The sequence below is a fragment of the Eubalaena glacialis genome, chromosome 7, assembly GCF_028564815.1.
Source record: "Eubalaena glacialis isolate mEubGla1 chromosome 7, mEubGla1.1.hap2.+ XY, whole genome shotgun sequence".
NCBI lineage: Eukaryota > Metazoa > Chordata > Mammalia > Artiodactyla > Balaenidae > Eubalaena > Eubalaena glacialis.
Window position 1 is genome coordinate 78,657,012 of NC_083722.1, and position 19,824 is coordinate 78,676,835.

The 19,824-nt window shown below is 42.6% G+C and overlaps 2 protein-coding genes across 2 annotated transcripts in view; one reads left to right on the forward strand and one right to left on the reverse strand.

Moving 5' to 3' along the window:
- The window catches only part of CACNA2D3 (calcium voltage-gated channel auxiliary subunit alpha2delta 3), a 791,777-nt gene that overhangs the window by 645,367 nt on the left and 126,586 nt on the right, over positions 1-19,824 (forward strand). The gene's annotated exons all lie outside the window — the stretch shown is intronic.
- LRTM1 (leucine rich repeats and transmembrane domains 1) overlaps positions 2,988-19,824 on the reverse strand; it is a 31,580-nt gene continuing 14,743 nt past the window's right edge. Inside the window, exons 2-3 of the mRNA XM_061195642.1 lie at positions 9,010-9,626; positions 2,988-3,421 (exon numbers count right to left, since the gene is read on the reverse strand). Of these exons, the coding sequence (XP_061051625.1) occupies positions 2,988-3,421; positions 9,010-9,626 (1,051 nt within the window). The remainder of the gene's footprint in view (positions 3,422-9,009; positions 9,627-19,824) is intronic.

Below are 19,824 nucleotides of genomic sequence, written 5' to 3' on the forward strand. Positions count from 1 at the left end.
TGAGGCGTTTGCAAATTACCCCTCATGAGCTGTAGTGGGTGTGAAAGATAATTTGTGGTTCTCACAGAATATCCTGCAAATTGGGTCTTTCATCTGTGATGTTTTTAACAGAGAAAACATTTCATTTCTTGTATTAACAAATGATAACGCTGAATTGTTAATCTAAACAATTTGATTTATATTTTTCTGTGCTGAGAGAAGTGTTGACATTTTAGGGTAATTACTTTCATCGTTAACTGCTCTTTGTGGTGACTATAGGCAAAAGGTAGAAATCTGAATACATAAAGGCATCATTTTAATCATTCTCCTTAAAGACTTCTCATAAAGCAGGAATCTGTTTGCCTGAGTTATCATCTGTGCTTAGAAATCTAATAGGACATGGGTGTTGAGGAGTGAGGATTCTAGCCACATTCAGGATTTTCAGCAGTGGATTGGAAGCTCTGTCATGTAATCACTGTGGCCAGGGGGACGGGATTGACCTGCACAGTCACCAGGCCTCCGGCAGAGCACAGTGCACTGCATGTCTTAAATCACAGCAATGAGAAGAGGCTCTTGTGGTTGGCCTCAGTAGTTCCCAGCTTATGTAATATCTGTTCAAGTATCTCACAGCATGGTTGCCAAGATTACATGAATGTTCACGAGAACACCTCTCACCATGCCTGGTACGTGGTACGAACTCCAGAAACATTTGGTGAAATGAGGACGATGTATAAAAAGATCTTCTCGATTTCCTTTCTCATAGTGCTTTCTTGGCCAAGGACTCATGGTCCAGGGCAAGGGAAAGAAATATTTTTTTTCCACCTGGAAAGTAATCCCTACAACCTTAGACCAGATTCTCAGTCTTGCCCACTGAAGTGGTGCACAAAGCAGAGCAGAAAGGAGGCACCAGGCTTGGCATGGAGCTGATGCAGCAACTGACTTTCTCTGGAATCTCTTTTTGATCTTAAAATCCATGCTAATTTTTCAAACTACTCTTTAACGTACCCAGGTTTATTTTAATACTCAGAAAAAATTAACATCAAATTTATACTTTTTCCCCCAGAAGAATCATTTAGCAAAATTGCTGCTCCAAAGAGATGGCCCCATCTTTAACTTGTGGGTGTGGGCAGCCCACACTAGTTGTGAAGCACTGTGAGCAGGTATAGATGGCCTCTATGTCCTGCAGGGTAGGCTAGGGTAGGTTCATCCGTCTTTCCCTTGGCCTCTTTATACTGCTGGGCAAGGCTTTGGCCACATCAGACAGGGAAACAATATTCCAGGCTGAATGGACCGCCCATTCACATGCCAGGTTATGGAATGGACTGCTGATTTAGGATCCAAGCAACTTTTACATGGCCTGAAAGAGTGATTATAGGGCCAGTACCCTGAATGACAAATATGTTTTATCCTTTGAACCAATTCCAGTTGATTAGTTCTGGTTGCCTTCCAGTGCTGTCTTAAGAAGGCATCTGTGGTGCATCAGGGCTCAGGGAGGAGTGCTGGGATTGATTAGTGATGTCTGTCAAGGCCTCTGGAGGGACAGCTTGCCCTGTATTTGCTATTCTTTGCTTTTGCCAAGTCCTTAACTCCTCTGTGTAAAATGATTTTAATACTAACAGGTGACTAAGTATGAGATGGGACATCATGAGAGAGAGAGAGAGCAGGTAGATTCTACTTTAAGAAATCCTCGCATGAGAAAATGCAAATTCACAAAATACATAAATCTGGAGCCAATTATTGCCATTACAGAAAGATTCCATGAAAGGTTCCTTTAAATAGCGAGCTCCCCTACTGCATTAAAATGATGATTCAATTTACAAAAATTTCCTTTGCATGCAGCTCTTCAGGACCGTGTCTGTGGAGTCAAGCAAGCCACACCTGATTTTTTCAAACCCCAGCCTAAATAATGTTCAGGACGGCTGCTGCCACGTATCTCCAGCCTCTTGATAATTCCCACTCTCTTCAGACTTCCTCTGACTTCCTATCCCAGAGTGTTGAGTAGACAATCTGGGTGGTGGTCAACAGCTGCTGGCTTCCACCCTGCCGCGGCTGCATTTCATTAGTGGGTAAACTGATTGCTCTGAGTATGTTTATGTGTGGGTGTGGTTGAACAAGCCTATGCACTCTGCACACTATGTACGTAGATACAGATACACATAAGCCATTATCTCGCTCTCAGCCCACCCTAAATTCATTCCTGCTGTGAGAGTTATAAATGGAAGGTTCCAATCGCCTGGTGGATATGGCCTTTGGGTAATATGTGCCTCGAATTCCGCCACCCCATCCTCTTTGTGTTTGTTTATATGTTATTTACCCTTGCATCAGAAAACTTCCCCAGACCCTGGGCCTGAGTCCTATTATCCAGTCATGGAGCCCTCTTCTTCTTCTGTGGCCTGGAAAGCCCCAAATGGTTTTCTGATTTAGAAAATTAAATATAATCTGACTCTTGTGGCAAGCTACAAAATTCCCAACCAACAGACGCTTTCGCTAAATATATAACATACCTAACATCTAAAAGTATCACCGGTCTAGCATGAACTTGGACTATAGAAGCACTCAGTGCCCATTGGGTAAGATTGCCAACTTCTTCCCAGGCACTCAAAATTGGGCAGTTTTCCAGTGGACCATAAAGCTGCCAGGAATGCTGGCACGCGTGTTTGTATTTCTGCTGCCCTGTAAAGGCAGCTTAATGCAGGGAAGAGTACCTTGAAAGAGATTTATCTTCCCTTTCTCTGTGGACAGCCTTCCCCACATAGAATATTGTCATAACTTCTCAGGCGCAGAGCACAAGTTATCATCTCTGTTTCCACTATGGCATTTTTAAAAAATCTCAACATAAATTTCTTCCCAGGAATATTGTCTTTTTTTACAGACACATCTTTTTCTTTTTCTTTTTTTTTTTCCTTTTGGAAAAAGAAAATGAGGCAGTAACAGTGAACCTGATATCAGCCCTACTCAGAAACTTTCTTCTGGCCTATAATGATTATTCCTATTTGAGATGAAAGCTCTCAGGCCGTTGAGCTGTCAAACAGCTCTTTTCCTTCTGTCTTCGCAGGCTCATTGATCTGAGCCAAGCGCCCCCCATGGTACTGGGCGGTAATAGCTGCATAGGTGCAGCCATAAATGGCAGCCGCCAACATCATGAGACACACGATCCCACACACCACCCCTGCGATGACGATGGTGGCCACGGCGTGGCGCAGATTGGCTGGCCTCGGCTTGGGTTTGATATCACACCCCCAGTGGCCTCGCTCCCCTGAGCTGTGGCTCTCAGGGGGCCTGGGGACAGCCCGGTGGGCAGCACCTAGCTGCTGCACCTGTGAAGACTCCAGGTCTGGAGAAGGAAAAGGGCAGGGCTGGTACAGCTCGTGAGGGATTTTAAGGAGGTCCTTTCCCTTCCAGGTGTCCGGTGAGGCACAGATGATGCTGTCTGTTATTCCCCCTTTGAGAAACAAAAGCAAAGAATGATAACAGAGCCTGATACAACCAAACTCCCAAATCCTCAACCTGTAAACACTTAGGCAGATGGAATTTATAAAACACCTTTCTTTTTTTTTCCTGGAGTCAAAGAATTTAACAACTGTATTTTATGATTTTAGGATTTCTAAATTGGCTAAATGCTAAAAATGCCACACACTAAATGGACAATTATGTATGACCAAGAATTCATTAGAGGCCAAGTCACCTTTACCTTATAAATGCCAAGGGAGTAACAATGCAAAAGCTGACAGGAAGGGGCGCTGGAGGCCAGCCTGAGGGCACTGTTGCATGCCCTAATGAGCCCTGCCACACAAGAAATCTATTGTGCCAAATTCCCACTGGAGATCTAAAAAATAAATAAATAAAACAAATGTCTTTTGTTGTGATGTTATGTGTTAATTACAAAGACCCTCTGTCTCTACCAACACTCTTCAGTGATGCCAAACCGGGAGGTCAGTGGTCCTGTGAGTGCTTTGTGTATCTGAAGGTTTGACGGGAATATGAGTTACGTTCATGGGATTAAATACAATTAACGTGTCTCCTCAGACCTCGAAACATTTAGTACTTCAAGTACCAAACTTTCTCAACTTTTTTTTTTTGGCCTTGCCGTGCGGCATGCGGGATCATAGGACCCTGACCAGGGATGGAACCTGAGCCCCCTGCATTGGGAGCGTGGCGTCTCAACCACTGGACCACCAAGGAAGTCCCAAGTATCGAACTTTCTAATGGGTTATTAGACTCAATTTCCATTCTCTCTAAGGGGATTAATTTCCTCAGGTGTGTGGACTACTATTGTTCAGGGAGAATTTGCGTGCCTAGAAGTTCTTTTCTGGAAAGAACACTGGGCTAACAGATTTCATCCTGGCCAAATTTGACCACCAATTTACTGTTTGACCTCAGGCAGATAAACTTCTCTGACTAAATTTTTTGCCATGAAAACATCCTATTTGTATCTGACTTGATAGTTTATAAAGCACTGTTAGATAAGTCCTCGCAACTCTGCTCTAATGGGTAATTCTTATCCAAGGTCATTCAGGTCATAAGTGGATAGATCAACACCGAAACCCAGCCCTCTCCTGTGATCCCAGTTTTCCCCGCTACACTTACCGCCTCTCTCTACTTCCTCCTCTCTGGAGCATCCTGAGGTCAGTGGAGTTAACACATGACCCTCAGTAGAATCTCACCCCCATGAAGCCTGGCACCAATCTTAGCCAGGTTAGACTGGAGATTCTTTGTACACATCGTAGGTGAATTATGAAACTATACCAGAAGTTCCCGTGCGGGAGCTTGTCACTTCAATGTTATTAGAACCTTCCTTTGTATAGCACTTCAGAGTTTTGGGAATGTCTTCACATCCATTCTGTCTGAGCCTTATAAGCCGAGTCTTACCATGGCCGTATGAGTAGATGGGGCCATTTTGCAGTTCAAGGGTTATTGTGGCCCAGGTCACGCTGGGGTTAGTGGCCATGACAAAATTCAACTCATACCTTTTTTTGCTCTTACTGCTTGAACTGAGTCACCTATTGCCAGAGTCTCTTGGGGCCGTCCTGGCTTCTTCAGTGACCCCCTGAGGCAAGAGCCTCAACTCTAAAGCAAAAAAGATAACAGGAATTTTCTCCTTTCCTGAGCTGAGATGCAGGAGGCCAGAGGTGTGGGGTGCCTGTTCTGGATGAGCCCAAGGCGCCATCAGGCTGCACCGTGATTAAGAATCCCTGTCTCAGAGACCGTTTCAATACTCTGCCTGGAAGCTGGTTGTAAAGCAGAAGGCCAGAGAGCAGAAAAGAAGTGTGGGGGCTTGAGAAGAAGTAACCATGTTTAACCCAGCCAAAGAGCACTGAGACTTTAATCAGGGGAAGAAAGGCCACCTGCCATGGGACCAGCAATTCCACCAGCTGACCTAGACCTAGACTGGGGCGGTTCACCCAGTAACTTCAGGGGTAAGCTCCGTCTTTCTCCAGTTCCAGGCTTCCTGCTGTTCAATATTAGGGTGGGAGGCATGGCCTCAGGACACAGAGCCAGGAGAATACACAGACTAGAGCCTGGGATATTGCTGGAAGGCAGGGGTTATGGCCACCAAGAGCTCCGTGGCCTCCTGTGTCCTTAGCCAGGACTCACTTCCCAGCCTTCCACCACCATCTCCTCAGCCATGACCCTAGGAAGCAAATCTGCAGATGATAGCTTGAGGGTCTCAGTCTCTTCTGGATTCAGAGAAGCTGACAGTGCAAGAAGCTCCAGCTTTCCAAGCGTTCTCATTATTCATCATCTGTCCACTAGCAGCTCTTAACCCCTGTCTTGGGAAGAAATGGGATTCAGATCTTGAGTCTGACCATTACTTTGCTGTGCAACCCTAAGCAAGTTACTTGACCATTCTGTGCCTCTGCTTGCTCATCTGGAAAGTGGGAGACTGGGGTAATAATGAAATCCACCTCACAAGATTGCTTTGAGGACTCAGTTGGATAAAGTATATCAAGTATTTAGCACAATTCCTAGCCCAGATTAAATGTTTAATACAGTTAGCTGTCCGCATAAAGATGATTTGTTTAGTTATGAATGGAGAGAGAGGAATGCTAATTACGAAATCTATGTGCATGTTTTTGTGGAGGAGACATTATTAGGTATTCATCAAAGCATGTTTTTTGGCTGTTGGGTCCACAGGAAGATGAAATTTCCCCACCCTTTGTGGTCAGATTGGGGCCACGTGATTGAGTTCTGGCCAACGGAACCAATGAATGACACTTCCAGGCCACAAAACCCCCTGCTTCATCCTCCATATACTTTGTTCCCCCGTGGTGGGAACTAAGGTCTTGACCAATACCTATTCCCTTATTTTGCCTTTATTCAATGCATCAGTAGTCAGATTGTCTCCTACATTCACTTGGGGGTTTTATTTAGTTATTTTGGGACACCCAAGTCTTGTTATCCCAAGTAAATTTTGCCTTCCTCCAGAGAAAGACTGTTATCTGGACGGGGCAGCTCCGCCATGAGGGAGCGTTGAACTGCACTGTGGAATCTGAGGACCAGAACGGGCCTCAGGAACTCCCTGGCTTAACGCTGTCAGTTTCCACCTGGTGACACTGAGGGCTAGTGAGGGGCATTAATTTGCCTGAAGATCACCAGTGAGTTTGTGGCTGAGTAGGGGGAGCTATATCACACCCTATGTTGCTTCTGCTATCCTGGACCTGAGAAATATTTTTTGTCAAGAAATATTTTTAATTGATGAAAACCATCTTTCTCTGATGCTTTGGCTTATGCTTACCATTTAGTCTAGAACACAATAGCTGAAGCCACTTCACCTCTAGATGTAAACACTTTTATTTGCAACCTCCTATAAGAAAGATTTTTGTCACATTATATGGCCTCTGTTGTAGGTCAGCTTGAAGATCAGCTGGTTAATGATAAGCTATTGGCTATTATATTGTTGAGAGAGATTCTTAATTCAATATTATTTATTTGAACTCATGTGCTCTCTCCCACTTCCTTCTGTGTAACTGCTGCAACCATCTAGACTCTGTTGATTCCCTAATTCATGTCTGGAGTTCTGATATCTTCCCAAATTATAGGCTCAAATATATAGCCACCAACTCAACAGCACTCCTTGGCTATGTAATGGGCATCTCAAACTTGACACGCCCCACATTGAGTTCTTGATTTACCACCTCCTACACATACTTGCCCATTTCCCCTATTCCCCAGCCTGCCCCTTATCAGCTACTGGCATCACCATTTATCTGGTTACTCCTGAAGGACAAAACAAAATTGAATTTCCTATAATATACTCTCTTTTCTTTATCTCCCACGCCAACCCATTAGTAATTTCTATCAGTTCAATATTCTAAATATCTCCCAAAGTTGATAATTTCTCATCATTCTGGTTTGGGCCACCGTCATCTTTTCCCTGCATGACTGAAATCACTTTCTCCCTCATCCCCCTGCTTCTTCTTCTGTAGCCTTTGGTCTACTCTCCCTAGAGTCACCAGAGTGACCTTTGAAAATGTAATCAGATCATATTGTTCCCCTGACTAAAATTCTTCAAGAGATTTCCATCTCGCCTAAAATAAAATCCAAATGTCTCAGCATGCTCTCTACGTTCCAACATGACCCAACTCCTGGGTACTTGTGCTGCCGTATCCTCTCTCACTCCCTTCCTCACTCATTTGTCCCTCTTTCTGTCCCTCAGTGGAGCCAAGCTTACTTTCCCGTCAGGGCCTTCGCACTGCTGTTCTTTCCCCCAGTTATCTCATGGTTCATTTCCCCTCATTGTTCCAGTTCTCCCCCATGTCACCTCCTTGGAGGGGCCTTCCCTGTCCTTCCCATCTGAAGTGGAACCCCCATCCCATTACTCTCTCCCCTTACCCCACCTCTAGCACTAACTGCTATCTGAACATGGTATATATTTGTCTTTTTTAGCATGTTTCTACTGTCAGAATGTAATGCCCATGATGGTGGGGATTTTCTTGTTCACTGACCTTTTCTCAGTGCCTAGAAATGTCCCTGGCACATAAGATTCACTCAAGTATAGGATGAATGAATGAATGAATGATACTTAAAAGTTAGGAGGAAAGAAACACTGTGCTGTAGAGGAAAGAATGCAGGGCCAAGGCCCAAAGCCACTCATTCTACTCTTGTCTGTGCTTCTACTCTGTGACCTTGGTCAAGTCACTGAACATCTCTGGGCCTCCATTTCCCATTGATAATAGGCTAGCATTGAGTTAGAAGGGGTTGGCAAACTTTTCTATAAAGAGCCAGAAATAGTTCACATTTTAAGCCTTGCCATAGTCTCTGTCCCAACTATTCAACTTTGCCCTTATAATGCAAAACAGCCACAGACAGTAAATAATAAATGGGTGTGGATGTGTTCCAACAAAACTTTATTTACAAAAATAGGAGGTGGGGCAAATTTGGCTCTTGGGCTATGGTTTGCTGACCCCTGAGTGATCTCTAGATCCCCTCATCTTTTATATTCTGGGATCTCTTGCTTTGCTTTTGATATCTGGTTAAAGAAAGAGTAGTTCCCTTTGGAGAGGGTACCCTACTATATCCAGTGTCAGTAACAGTGGTGTTTGCTAAAGCAGAATGGATAATCTCAGGGAAGATTCACAACTGTCAAATAGTCAGAAGCAGACAAAGAAGGGGGGAAAGTCCTAAGGAGAGATAACATGCCCCCAGTTGGATCACACTTGAAAATCAAAATTTGGTGTCACTTCAGAGTTGAGTAGTTATTTAGGTGATGATTGAAATTCCCTCTTTCTTAAGGGCCTACATTTCCCAGATAAATAACTTAATGGTGGTGTTAATCAAAAAGTGGAAAGTTGGGGTGGGGAGAAAAAAAAAGTGGAAAGTTATCTCCATGAATCGTATCTGTAGATGAATTTAAATACCTGAATTTAAACACCCTCTAATGACTCATTTGTCTCTTTTGCCATACCATGAAATGACATCAGTGTGAAAAAGTTTACATGGATCCCTCAAACACTCCTAAACATCCCTTCTAATGCAGAGAACAGATGAGGTTCATCCTAGGCTGGTAACACACAGATAGGCGTTACTGACCTTTATAGATAAACGTCTCCAGCCAGAGTTTAAGACTGAGCAAGTGGCAGTTGCATTTCCAGAGGTTGTCCTTGAGAAATAAATGCCTCACTCTGGGCATGGATTCTAGGAGGGCTCGATCGAGCTGCTGAAGCTGGTTTTGTTGTATCGCAAATACAGTTAGGTTCTCCCAAGGCTCACCCAGGGATGTGGGAAGGTGGCTTATGTTGTTTGATGATAAATCAAGTTCCCTCAGCTGTGGGAGGGAATGGAAAAGTCTGCTTTCCAGGGAATGCAGGGAGTTCTGGGTTAGGTTTAAGACCCGCAAGTGCTGAAGTCCATGGAAAACTCCGGAGGTCAGATTTGAAAGAGAATTGTTGTACAAGTTCAAGGTTGTGAGCTGTGGCACTGACTTAAATGCAGAAGCCGGAAGCTGACGTATCTGGTTATCTTGTAAGTGCAGGGTTAGAGTATGAGGAGGCAGATCGGAAGGGACTTCAGCCAGACCCTGCCGGCTGCAGTCTACAAAATTCGAAGGTGAGTGACAGCGGCACCTCTCTGGGCAGCCGCACACCACTGGGAGCAGGAAAATCATACTTGAGAGCAGGAGCAGTTCACCTACAACAAACAGAAAGAAACTGGGATAGGAACCAGTTTGTAAGTGGTGTCAGCATTTGTTTCCCTTTAAATTCACAGGTAACTGGAAGGTAGATGAAACAGGATACCAAGTAGAAATGTGAAAAAATAATTTGTGGGGGCACATGCCCTATGTACAATGCAGCAGAATTATCTGGGACCAGAAGTTTAGAAGAATGATAAGGAGTTCAGATATTCACATTTCTTACAAGTATGCTGCAGGTCAGTGCTGTCCAATAGAACTTTCTATGCTGATTGGAATGATCTATATCTACTGTTTAATATGGTAGCCATTAGCTACACGTGGCTGCTGAGCTCTTGAAATGTGACTACTGCAACCAAGGAACTGAATTTTTATTTGCATTTAATTTTAATCAGTTAAAATTTAAATAGCCATACGGTGCTAGTGGTCCATATTGGATAGGGCAGGTCTGAAGCATTCTTACAAATTGATGTTCATCTTTGCAGGTATAATAATTCTATGAATGATGACCGTCTCTACTCCTTTTTTATTCAAGAGAGTTTAAAAACAAAGAAAAGCATTAAAAATAATATAATAAACACCCATGTTCCTATAACAAAGTTTTGTCGGTTATTCATAGGTTGCCATATTTCTTTCATCTCTTTTTTCTTTAACTCAAAGAAACAGTGCATTACTGATACCGTTGAACTCCCTTTGATTAGCACCCACATCGTGTTTTCCAACAGGAAGCCCCTCTTCCCTACCATTTACTAGTGTATCCCTCCAGGCCTTTTAAAAACAATGCAGTCCCACTACTGGGCATATACCCTGAGAAAACCATAATTCAAAAGAGTCATGTAGGGTGGGGCTAATGGCAGACTCTGAGAGGGCTCACGCCAAGGAGTAATTCCCAGAACTTCTGCTGCCAGTGTCCTTGTCCCCATGGTGAGCCACAGCCACCCCCACCTTTGCAGGAGACCCTCCAACACTGGCAGCCGAGTGGCTGATAGGGTCTTGGTGCTCCAGCCGGGTGTCAGGCCTGAGCCTCTGAGGTGGGAGAGCCGAGTTCAGGACATTGGTCCACCAGAGACCTCCCGGCCCCACATAATATCAAACAGTGAAGGCTCTCCCAGAGGTCTCCATCTCAATGCTAAGACCCAGCTCCACTCAACAACCAGCAAGCTACAGTGCTGGACACCCTATGCCAAACAACTAGCAAGACAGGAACGCAACCCCACCCATTAGCAGAGAGGCTGCCTAAAATCATAATAAGGTCACAGACACCCCAAAACACACCACTGGACACAGTCCTGCCTACCAGAAATACAAGATCCAGTCTCATCCACCAGAACACAGGCACCAGTCCCCTCCACCAGGAAGCCTACACAACCCACTGAACCAACCTTACCCACTGGGGGCAGACACCAACAACAACGGCAACTATGAACCTGCAGCCTGTGAAAAGGAGACCCCAAACACAGTAAGTTAAGCAAAATGAGAAGACAGAGAAACACACAGCAGATGAAGGAGCAAGGTAAAAACCCACCAGACCCAACAAATGAACAGGAAATAGGCAGCCTACCTGAAAAAGAGTTCAGAGTAATGATAGTAAAGATGATCCAAAATCTTGGAAATAGAATGGAGAAAATACAAGAAACGTTTAACAAGGACCTAGAAGAACTAAAGAGCGAACAAACAATGATGAACAACACAATAAATGAAATGAAAAATTCTCTAGAAGGAATCAATAGCAGAATAACTGAGGCAGAAGAAATGATAAGTGACCTGGAAGATAAAATAACGGAAATAACTACTGCAGAGCGCAATGAAGAAAAAAGAATGAAAAGAATTGAGGGCAGTCTCAGAGACCTTTGGGACAACATTAAATGCACCAACATTCGAATTATAGGGGTCCCAGAAGAAGAAGAGGGAAAAAAAGGGACTGAGAAAATATTTGAAGAGATTATAGTTGAAAACTTCCCTAATATGGGAAAGGAAATAGTCAATCAATTCCAGGAAGCACAGAGAGTCCCATACAGGATAAATCCAAGGAGAAACACGCCAAGGCACATATTAATCAAACTATCAATAATTAAATACAAAGGAAAAATATTAAAAGCAGCAAGGGAAAAGCAACAAATCACATACAAGGGAATCCCCATAAGGTTAACAGCTGATCTTTCAGCAGAAACTCTGCAAGCCAGAAGGGAGTGGCAGGACATATTTAAAGTGATGAAAGGGAAAAACCTACAACCAAGATTACTCTACCCAGCAAGGATCTCATTCAGATTCGACGGAGAAATTAACACCTTTACAGACAAGCAAAAGCTAAGAGAATTCAGCACCACCAAACCAGCTTTACAACAAATGCTAAAGGAACTTCCCTAGGCAGGAAACACAAGAGATGGAAAAGACCTACAATAACAAACCCAAAACAATTAAGAAAATGGTAATAGGAACATACATATCAATAACTACCTTAAATGTAAATGGATAAAATGCTCTAACCAAAAGACATAGACAGGCTGAACGGATACAAAAACAAGACCCGTATATATGCTGTCTACAAGGGACCCACTTCAGACCTAAGGACACATACAGACTGAAAGCGAGGGGATGGAAAAAGATACTCCATGAAAGGGAATCAAAAGAAAGCTGGTGTAGCAATTCTCATATCAGACAAAATAGACTTTAAAATAAAGACTATTCCAAGAGACAAAGAAGGACACTACATAATGATCAAGGGATCAATCCAAGAAGAAGATATAACAATTGTAAATATTTATGCACCCAACATAGGAGCACCTCAATACATAAGGCAAATGCTAACAGCCATAAAAGGGGAAATTGACAGTTACACAGTAATAGTAGGGGACTTTAAGACCCCATTTTCACCAATGGACAGATGATACAAAATGAAAATAAATAAGGAAACACAAGCTTTAAATGACACATTAAACATGATGGACTTAACTGATATTTATAGGACATTCCATCCAAAAACAACAGAATACACTTTCTTCTCAAGTGCTTGTGGAACATTCTCCAGGATACATCATATCTTGGGTCACAAATCAAGCCTTGGTAAACTTAAGAAAATTGAAATCGTATCAGTATCTTTTCCGACCACAACGCTATGAGACTAGATGTCAATTACAGGAAAAAATCTGTAAAATATACAAACACATGGAGGCTAAACAATACACTACTAAATAACCAAGAGATCACTGAAAAAATCAAAAAGTACCTAGAAACAAATGACAGTGAAAACACAGTGACCCAAAACCTATGGGATGCCGCAAAAGCAGTTCTAAGAGGGAAGTTTATAGCAATACAATCCTACCTCAAGAAACAAGAAACATCTCAAATGAACAACCTAACCTTACACCTAAAGCAGTTAGAGAGAGAAGAACAAAAAAACCCCAAAGTTAGCAGAAGGAAAAAAATCATAAAAATCAGATCAGAAATAAATGAAAAAGAAAGAAATGAAAGCAAAGATCAATAAAACTAAAAGCTGGTTCTTTGAGAAGATAAACAAAATTGATAAACCATTAGCCAGACTCATAAAGAAAAGAAGGGAGAAGACTCAAATCAATAGAATTATAAATGAAAAAGTAGAAGTAACAACTGACACTGCAGAAATACAAATGATCATAAGAGATTACTACAAGCAACTATGTGCCAATATAATGGACAAATTCTTAGAAAAGTACAACCTTCCGAGACGGAACCAGGAAGAAATAGAAAATATAATCAGACCAATCACAAGCACTGAAATTGAAACTGTGATTAAAAATCTTCCAACAAACAAATGTCCAGGACCAGATGGCTTCACAGGTGAATTCTTTCAAACATTTAGAGAAGAGCTAACACCTATCCTTCTCAAACTCTTCCAAAATATAGCAGAGGGAGGAACACTCCCAAACTTATTCTACGAGGCTACCATCACCCTGATACCAAAACCAGACAAAGATGTCACAAAAAAAGAAAACTACAGGCCAATATCACTAATGAACATAGATGCAAAAATCCTCAGCAAAATACTAGCAAACAGAATCCAACAGCACATTGAAGGGATCATACACCGTGATCAAGTGGGGCTTATCCCAGAAATGTAAGGATTCTTCAATATACGCAAATCAATCAATGTGATACACCATCTTAACAAACTGAAGGATAAAAATCGTATGGTCATCTCAATAGATGCAGAAAAAGCTTTCAGCAAAATTCAACACCGATTTATGATAAAAAACCGTCCAGAAAGTAGGCATAGAGGGAACTTACCTCAACATAATAAAGGCCATATATGACAAACCCACAGCCAAGATCGTTCTCAATGGTGAAAAACTGAAACCGTTTCCATTAAGATCAGAAACAAGACAAGGTTGCCCACTCTCACCGCTATTATTCAACATAGTATTGGAAGTTCTAGCCACAGCAATCAGAGAAGAAAAAGAAATAAAAGGAATACAAATCAGAAAAGAAGAAGTAAAACTGTCACTGTTTGCAGATGACATGACACTCTACGTAGAGAATCCAAAGATGCTACCAGAAAAGTACTTGAGCTAATCAATGAATCTGGTAAATTTGCAGGATACAAAATTAATACACAGAAATCTCTTGCATTCCTATACACTAATGATGAAAAATCTGAAAGAGAAATTAAGGAAACACTCCTATTTACCACTGCAACAAAAAAAATAAAATGCCTAGGAATAAACCTACCTAAGGAGACAAAAGACCTGTATGCAGAAAACTATAAGACATTGATGAAAGCAATTAAAGATGATACAAACAGATGGAGAGATATACCATGTTCTTGGATTGGAAGAATCAACATTGTGAAAATGACTATACTACCCAAAGAAATCTACAGATTCAGTGCACTCCCTATCAACATACCAATAGCATTTTTCACAGAACTAGAACAAAAAATTTCACTATTTGTATGGAAACACAAAAGACCTTGAAGAGCCAAAGCAATCTTGAGAAAGAAAAACAGAGCTGGAGGAATCAGGCTCCTGGACTTCAGACTATATTACAAAGCTACAGTAATCAAGACAGTATGGTACTGGCAGAAAAACAGAAATATAGATCAATGGAACAGGATAGAAAGCCCAGAGACAGACCCACACACCTATGGTCACTTAATCTATGACAAAGGAGGCAAGAATATACAATGGAGAAAAGACAGCCTCTTCAATAAGTGGTGCTGGGAAAACTGGACAGCTACATGTAAAAGAGTGAAATTAGAACACTCCCTAACACCATACACAAAAATAAACTCAAAATGGATGAAAGACCTAAATGTAGGCCAGACGCTCTAAAAGTCGTAGAGGAAAACATAGGCAGAACACTATGACATAAATCACAGCAAGATCCTTTTTGACCCACCTTCTAGAGAAATGGAAATAAAAACAAAAATTAACAACTGGGACCTAATGAAACTTAAAAGCTTTTGCACAGCAAAGGAAACTATAAACAAGATGAAAAGACAACCCTCAGAATGGGAGAAAATTTTTGCAAATGAAGCAACTGACAAAGGATTAATCTCCAAAATATACAAGCAGCTTATGCAGCTCAATATCAAAAAAACAAACAACCCAATCCAAAAACGGGCAGAAGACCTAAATAGACATTTCTCCAAAGAAGATATACAGATTGCCAACAAACACATGAAAGGATGCTCAACATCACTAATCATTAGAGAAATGCAAATCAAAACTACAATGAGGTATCACCTCACACCGGTCAGAATGGCCATCATCAAAAAATCTACAAACAATAAATGCTGAAGAGGGTGTGGAGAAAAGGGAACCCTGTTGCACTGTTGGTGGGAATGTAAATTGATACAGCCACTATGGAGAACAGTATGGAGGTTCCTTAAAAAACTAAAAATAGAACTACCATATGACCCAGCAATCCCACTGAGAAATACCCTGAGATACCCTGAGAAAACCATAATTCAAAAAGAGTCATGTACCACAATGTTCATTGCAGCTCTATTTACAATAGCCAGGTCATGGAAGCAACCTAAGTGTCCATCGACAGATGAATGGATAAAGAAGATGTGGCACATATATACAATGGAATATTACTGAACCATAAAAAGAAACGAAATTGAGTTATTTGTAGTGAGGTGGATGGACCTAGAGACTGTCATACAGAGTGAAGTAAGTCAGAAAGAGAAAAACAAATACTGTATGCTAACACATATATATGGAATTTTTTTAAAAAATGGTTCTGATGAACCTAGGGGCAGGACAGGAATAAAGATGCAGAGGTAGAGAATGGACTTGAGGACACAGGGAGTGGGAAGGGTAAGCTGGGACAAAGTGAGAGAGTGGCATGGACATATATACACTACTAAATGTAAAATAGATAGCTAGTGGGAAGCAGCTGCAAAGCACAGGGAGATCAGCTCGGTGCTTTGTGACCATCTAGAGGGGTGGGATAGGGAGGGTGGGAGGGAGACGCAGAGGGAGGAGATATGGGGATATATGTATATGTATAGCTGATTCACTTTGTTATAAAGCAGAAACTAACACACCATTATAAAGCAATTATACTCCAATAAAGATGTTAAAAAAAAACAATACTTAATAAGAACAACAATTGGAAATAGCCTTATAGCTCATGTTTTGATCCAGGCACTATTGGATGTGCTTTATATATATTAATTTAGTCCTTCTAATCTTGTAATTTGGGGTCTATTATTATGCCTCTATTAAAGGTGATGAAACTTAGGCACAGAGAAGCTAAATCACTTGCCCAAGGTCACACAGAAGTAGTAGAATCATGATTTGAACCCAGCAGTCTGCTTCCAGGGTCTGTCAGGGTCCTTACCTGCTGTGCTTTACTGCCTGTAAATACTTTTACATACACACACATACATACACATACTACATAATGTTTTGCATAGTGGTTTTTTAAAAACTACATAAATATAATCATAGGCATTTTTAATTTTCAGTTTAATCTAGTCACTCAAAACTGATCCATCCACATGGTTATATAGAGAGCTCATTAATTCCTTCTAACTTCTGTGGAGTATTCCATGGTGAGGCCATGCCAGATTTAATATTTAGCCACTCCCATACTGACGAGCATTTGAGTTGTTGCAGTTTCTTTCATGACAAATGATGCTGCAGAAGACATCCTTACACAGAGCTCTTTGGCCATGTGGAAATGCGTACGGGGTCTCTAGAATCAACAGGAACCTCCTTGCCAAGTTCAGAGAGGATGCTGAGTTGACATTTTCTTAGGTGCTTCTAGGTCAATCTCCAATGTAGCTCTATCACTCCCTTCTTTTTTCCTAACACTTGAATTTCAAAATATGGCAAACATCCATCAAGGACATTTTGTTAAATTGGTAGAGGAATTCACAGGGCCAGGCAATAATATTTAAAACTCAAGATGGTTATCTACTCATAGAGAAAGCTCTTGAGAGAGGTTTTTTGGTTTATTTGTTTGTCTGATTTTGGCCTTAACTGGGGAAATGTACAGTGTGGCTGTCAAATGCATGGAGCCTTTTCCCCTTTGTCCTTTCAATTCTCCGCTGCTGCGAACAATTCTTTAGGGCAAGAGGGAAGATGTTTGGAGAGCCTTCCGAAGGAGATTCTGCTCAGTTTAGTCTAGCCCAAGGGATGCAAAGCATCATAGTCCCATTCCCTCTTCCAGCATATAAAAGAGCAAAACCCTTGCTTTCCTTTCTATAATGTAAATAAATATAAATCTCAGTGCCAAAGCATCTTCCGGTTAGAGGAGAGTTGCCACCCCTCAATTTAGCTGTGGGTCTCAAGCATTAATTAGTTTCAGAAAGTCTTCCCACTCCCACCCACCCCCTCCAAGTGGATGATATATGAACTGCAACCTGAAGGACTGTGTTTTCTATGAAATGGCCCATGACAGGCCAACTGCATACCCATTCATGACTGTGTACATTGGTCCCCTCCCCCTTCCTCTGACCCAGCATGGCGCAAACATAAATCCTTCTATCAGAGACAATTTTTAACATCTGTTTGATCTTTTGAGAAATACAACTTGAAAACAGGCTTCCCACAGATACTTTCCTGAGGGGTGTCCCACTTTCTAAGGTGCGAGGGAATTAATCATGGCTCACCTTCCATGACTGAGTCTCCACCAGCTTACCCGTTGAACCCGAAGCCCACCTTTATTAAACTGCAGATCAACACACCGAGGGCATGGCAAACTCCAAGTCCAGCTTTTCATTCACTTTTTTTCTGAATCCTACTAGTGCTTTTCTTCAATGTAGAGGACAGTTGTCGCTTTCCGGACAACCCCTTCCTTGTCTCCATCTGGCTGGGATTGTTTTCCATAAGAGGATCTTTTGATTGTGCTCCCCGCTTCTTTCTCAAAGCGTCGCCCTCCCCAGGATCATCGCTGCCTTTCCCATTGAGCCGACGAGCCAGAGAAAAAATGTTTGTCAAACCTTGGTGAACAGCTGTAGCATTCAAACATGACCCCAGTGGCTCAGGCTTTTTGATTATTTAATCTGCTTGAAGTCCAGGGCACCAAAATAAAACTATCTATTTAATCCGGTCCTGGTTTCTGAATTCTGTTGACTTACTAACCACACTGTGTCAACCCTCATTGAGTTGGGGGACACTCGCTGTGGATCCTCGATCTGGGGGTCTAGCAACAGAGCCAGCAGAGTGTGTAATATGAGGACAAATTGGCCTGCTGGAGGCTGACACGGTTTCCACAGTGCACTGTTTGGTCACTGAAGGCTTATTCAGCCAACATCCGCAGGGATTAGCTGTGTTGACAGGGTCCTGATGCCCTGAAATTCATAGCCATGGTTTCCTTTCGTGGACATCACTGCCTCTTCTCCCTGGGGCCACAAATACTTCTCAGCTGCTTCTTTGCTTGCTCCCCCCCACCCCACCGCCCTCACCCCCTCATTGAATTGACCTTTCGGTTTGCATGCCTTTGGAAATACTTCTCAATCTTTCATCGTTTCCCTGATGCTGAGGTTCTGGCTCTTTCCTCATTTTTCACATATAAAACAATAAAGCCGCCCCCCATGAGCATCAGGCGTCAATGAACTGTGACTGTTCTCTAATTGAAGCCATTGGAAGCTTTCCCACCAGGGACTGGAACATTTCTTTGAATGTGCAAATGCCCCGCCATTTGCTGAGGTAGGATTTCAATGTCAAAGCTGCCCTTCAACGTGCCACAATGTTCCACATGCCTATGGTGAAAAAACCATGCTTTTCTTTTTTTTTTTTTTAATTATTAGCACCTTTATTATTTATTTATTTATTTATTTATTTATTTATTTATTTATTTATTTATTTATTTTGGCTGTGTTGGGTCTTCGCCTCTGTGCGAGGGCTTCCTCTAGTTGCGGCAAGCGGGGGCCACTCTTCATCGCGGTGCGCGGGCCTCTCACTATCGTGGCCTCTCTTGTTGCGGAGCACAGGCTCCAGACGCGCAGGCTCAGTATTTGTGGCTCACGGGCCTAGCCGCTCCGTGGCATGCGGGATCCTCCCAGACCAGGGCTCGAACCCGTGTCCCCTGCATTAGCAGGCAGATTCTCAACCACTGCGCCACCAGGGAAGCCCCCATGCGTTTCTTGAGGCAGTGTGAAGTGGGATCCCTGGCCCCAGGCAGTGTAATAGAGCAGTTGAGTTTGGGGTTTGGAATCAGCTGGGTCTGGATTTGAATTCGGCTTCACCATTTACCAGCTTGATGTCTCTGGGCAAGTAACTTGCCCACTGAAAACCCCTTGTCCTCATCTCTGACATGGGGATAACAGTTGTTTTTGCTTCATAAGATTGTTCCCAGGATTACGTGAAGCAATACATGTCATGGCCCAGAGTGCCTTAATAAATGGTCACAATTACCCAGGAGAGTGCTTTCCAAGGCTTCTGTGCTGCTAGCATTCGACTCAACCTTGACTCAACAGGCAGGAGGGGGTCCTGACAAAAGACCAGGAGGCCTGGCCCCTCGTGCCACGCTGGCGGAACCCTTGGGCATGAAGTTGAACATTTGGATTGTGACTACCCTTAACGGCCTGCTCTTTGGGATCCCTTTCCTCCTTTGGACAAGCCCCATCCAGCCTCACAGAACCCAGGACACTCATCCTGCCTCCTTCCTGAAAAATCTGCTTCACTCAGCCTGTCATCCTTCGTCCTTCTCTCCAACATTCTTTGAGCATCTGATAATACAGTGGGGAAAAGTCAGGTGTAGACAACAAAGAGCCATGTAAATCT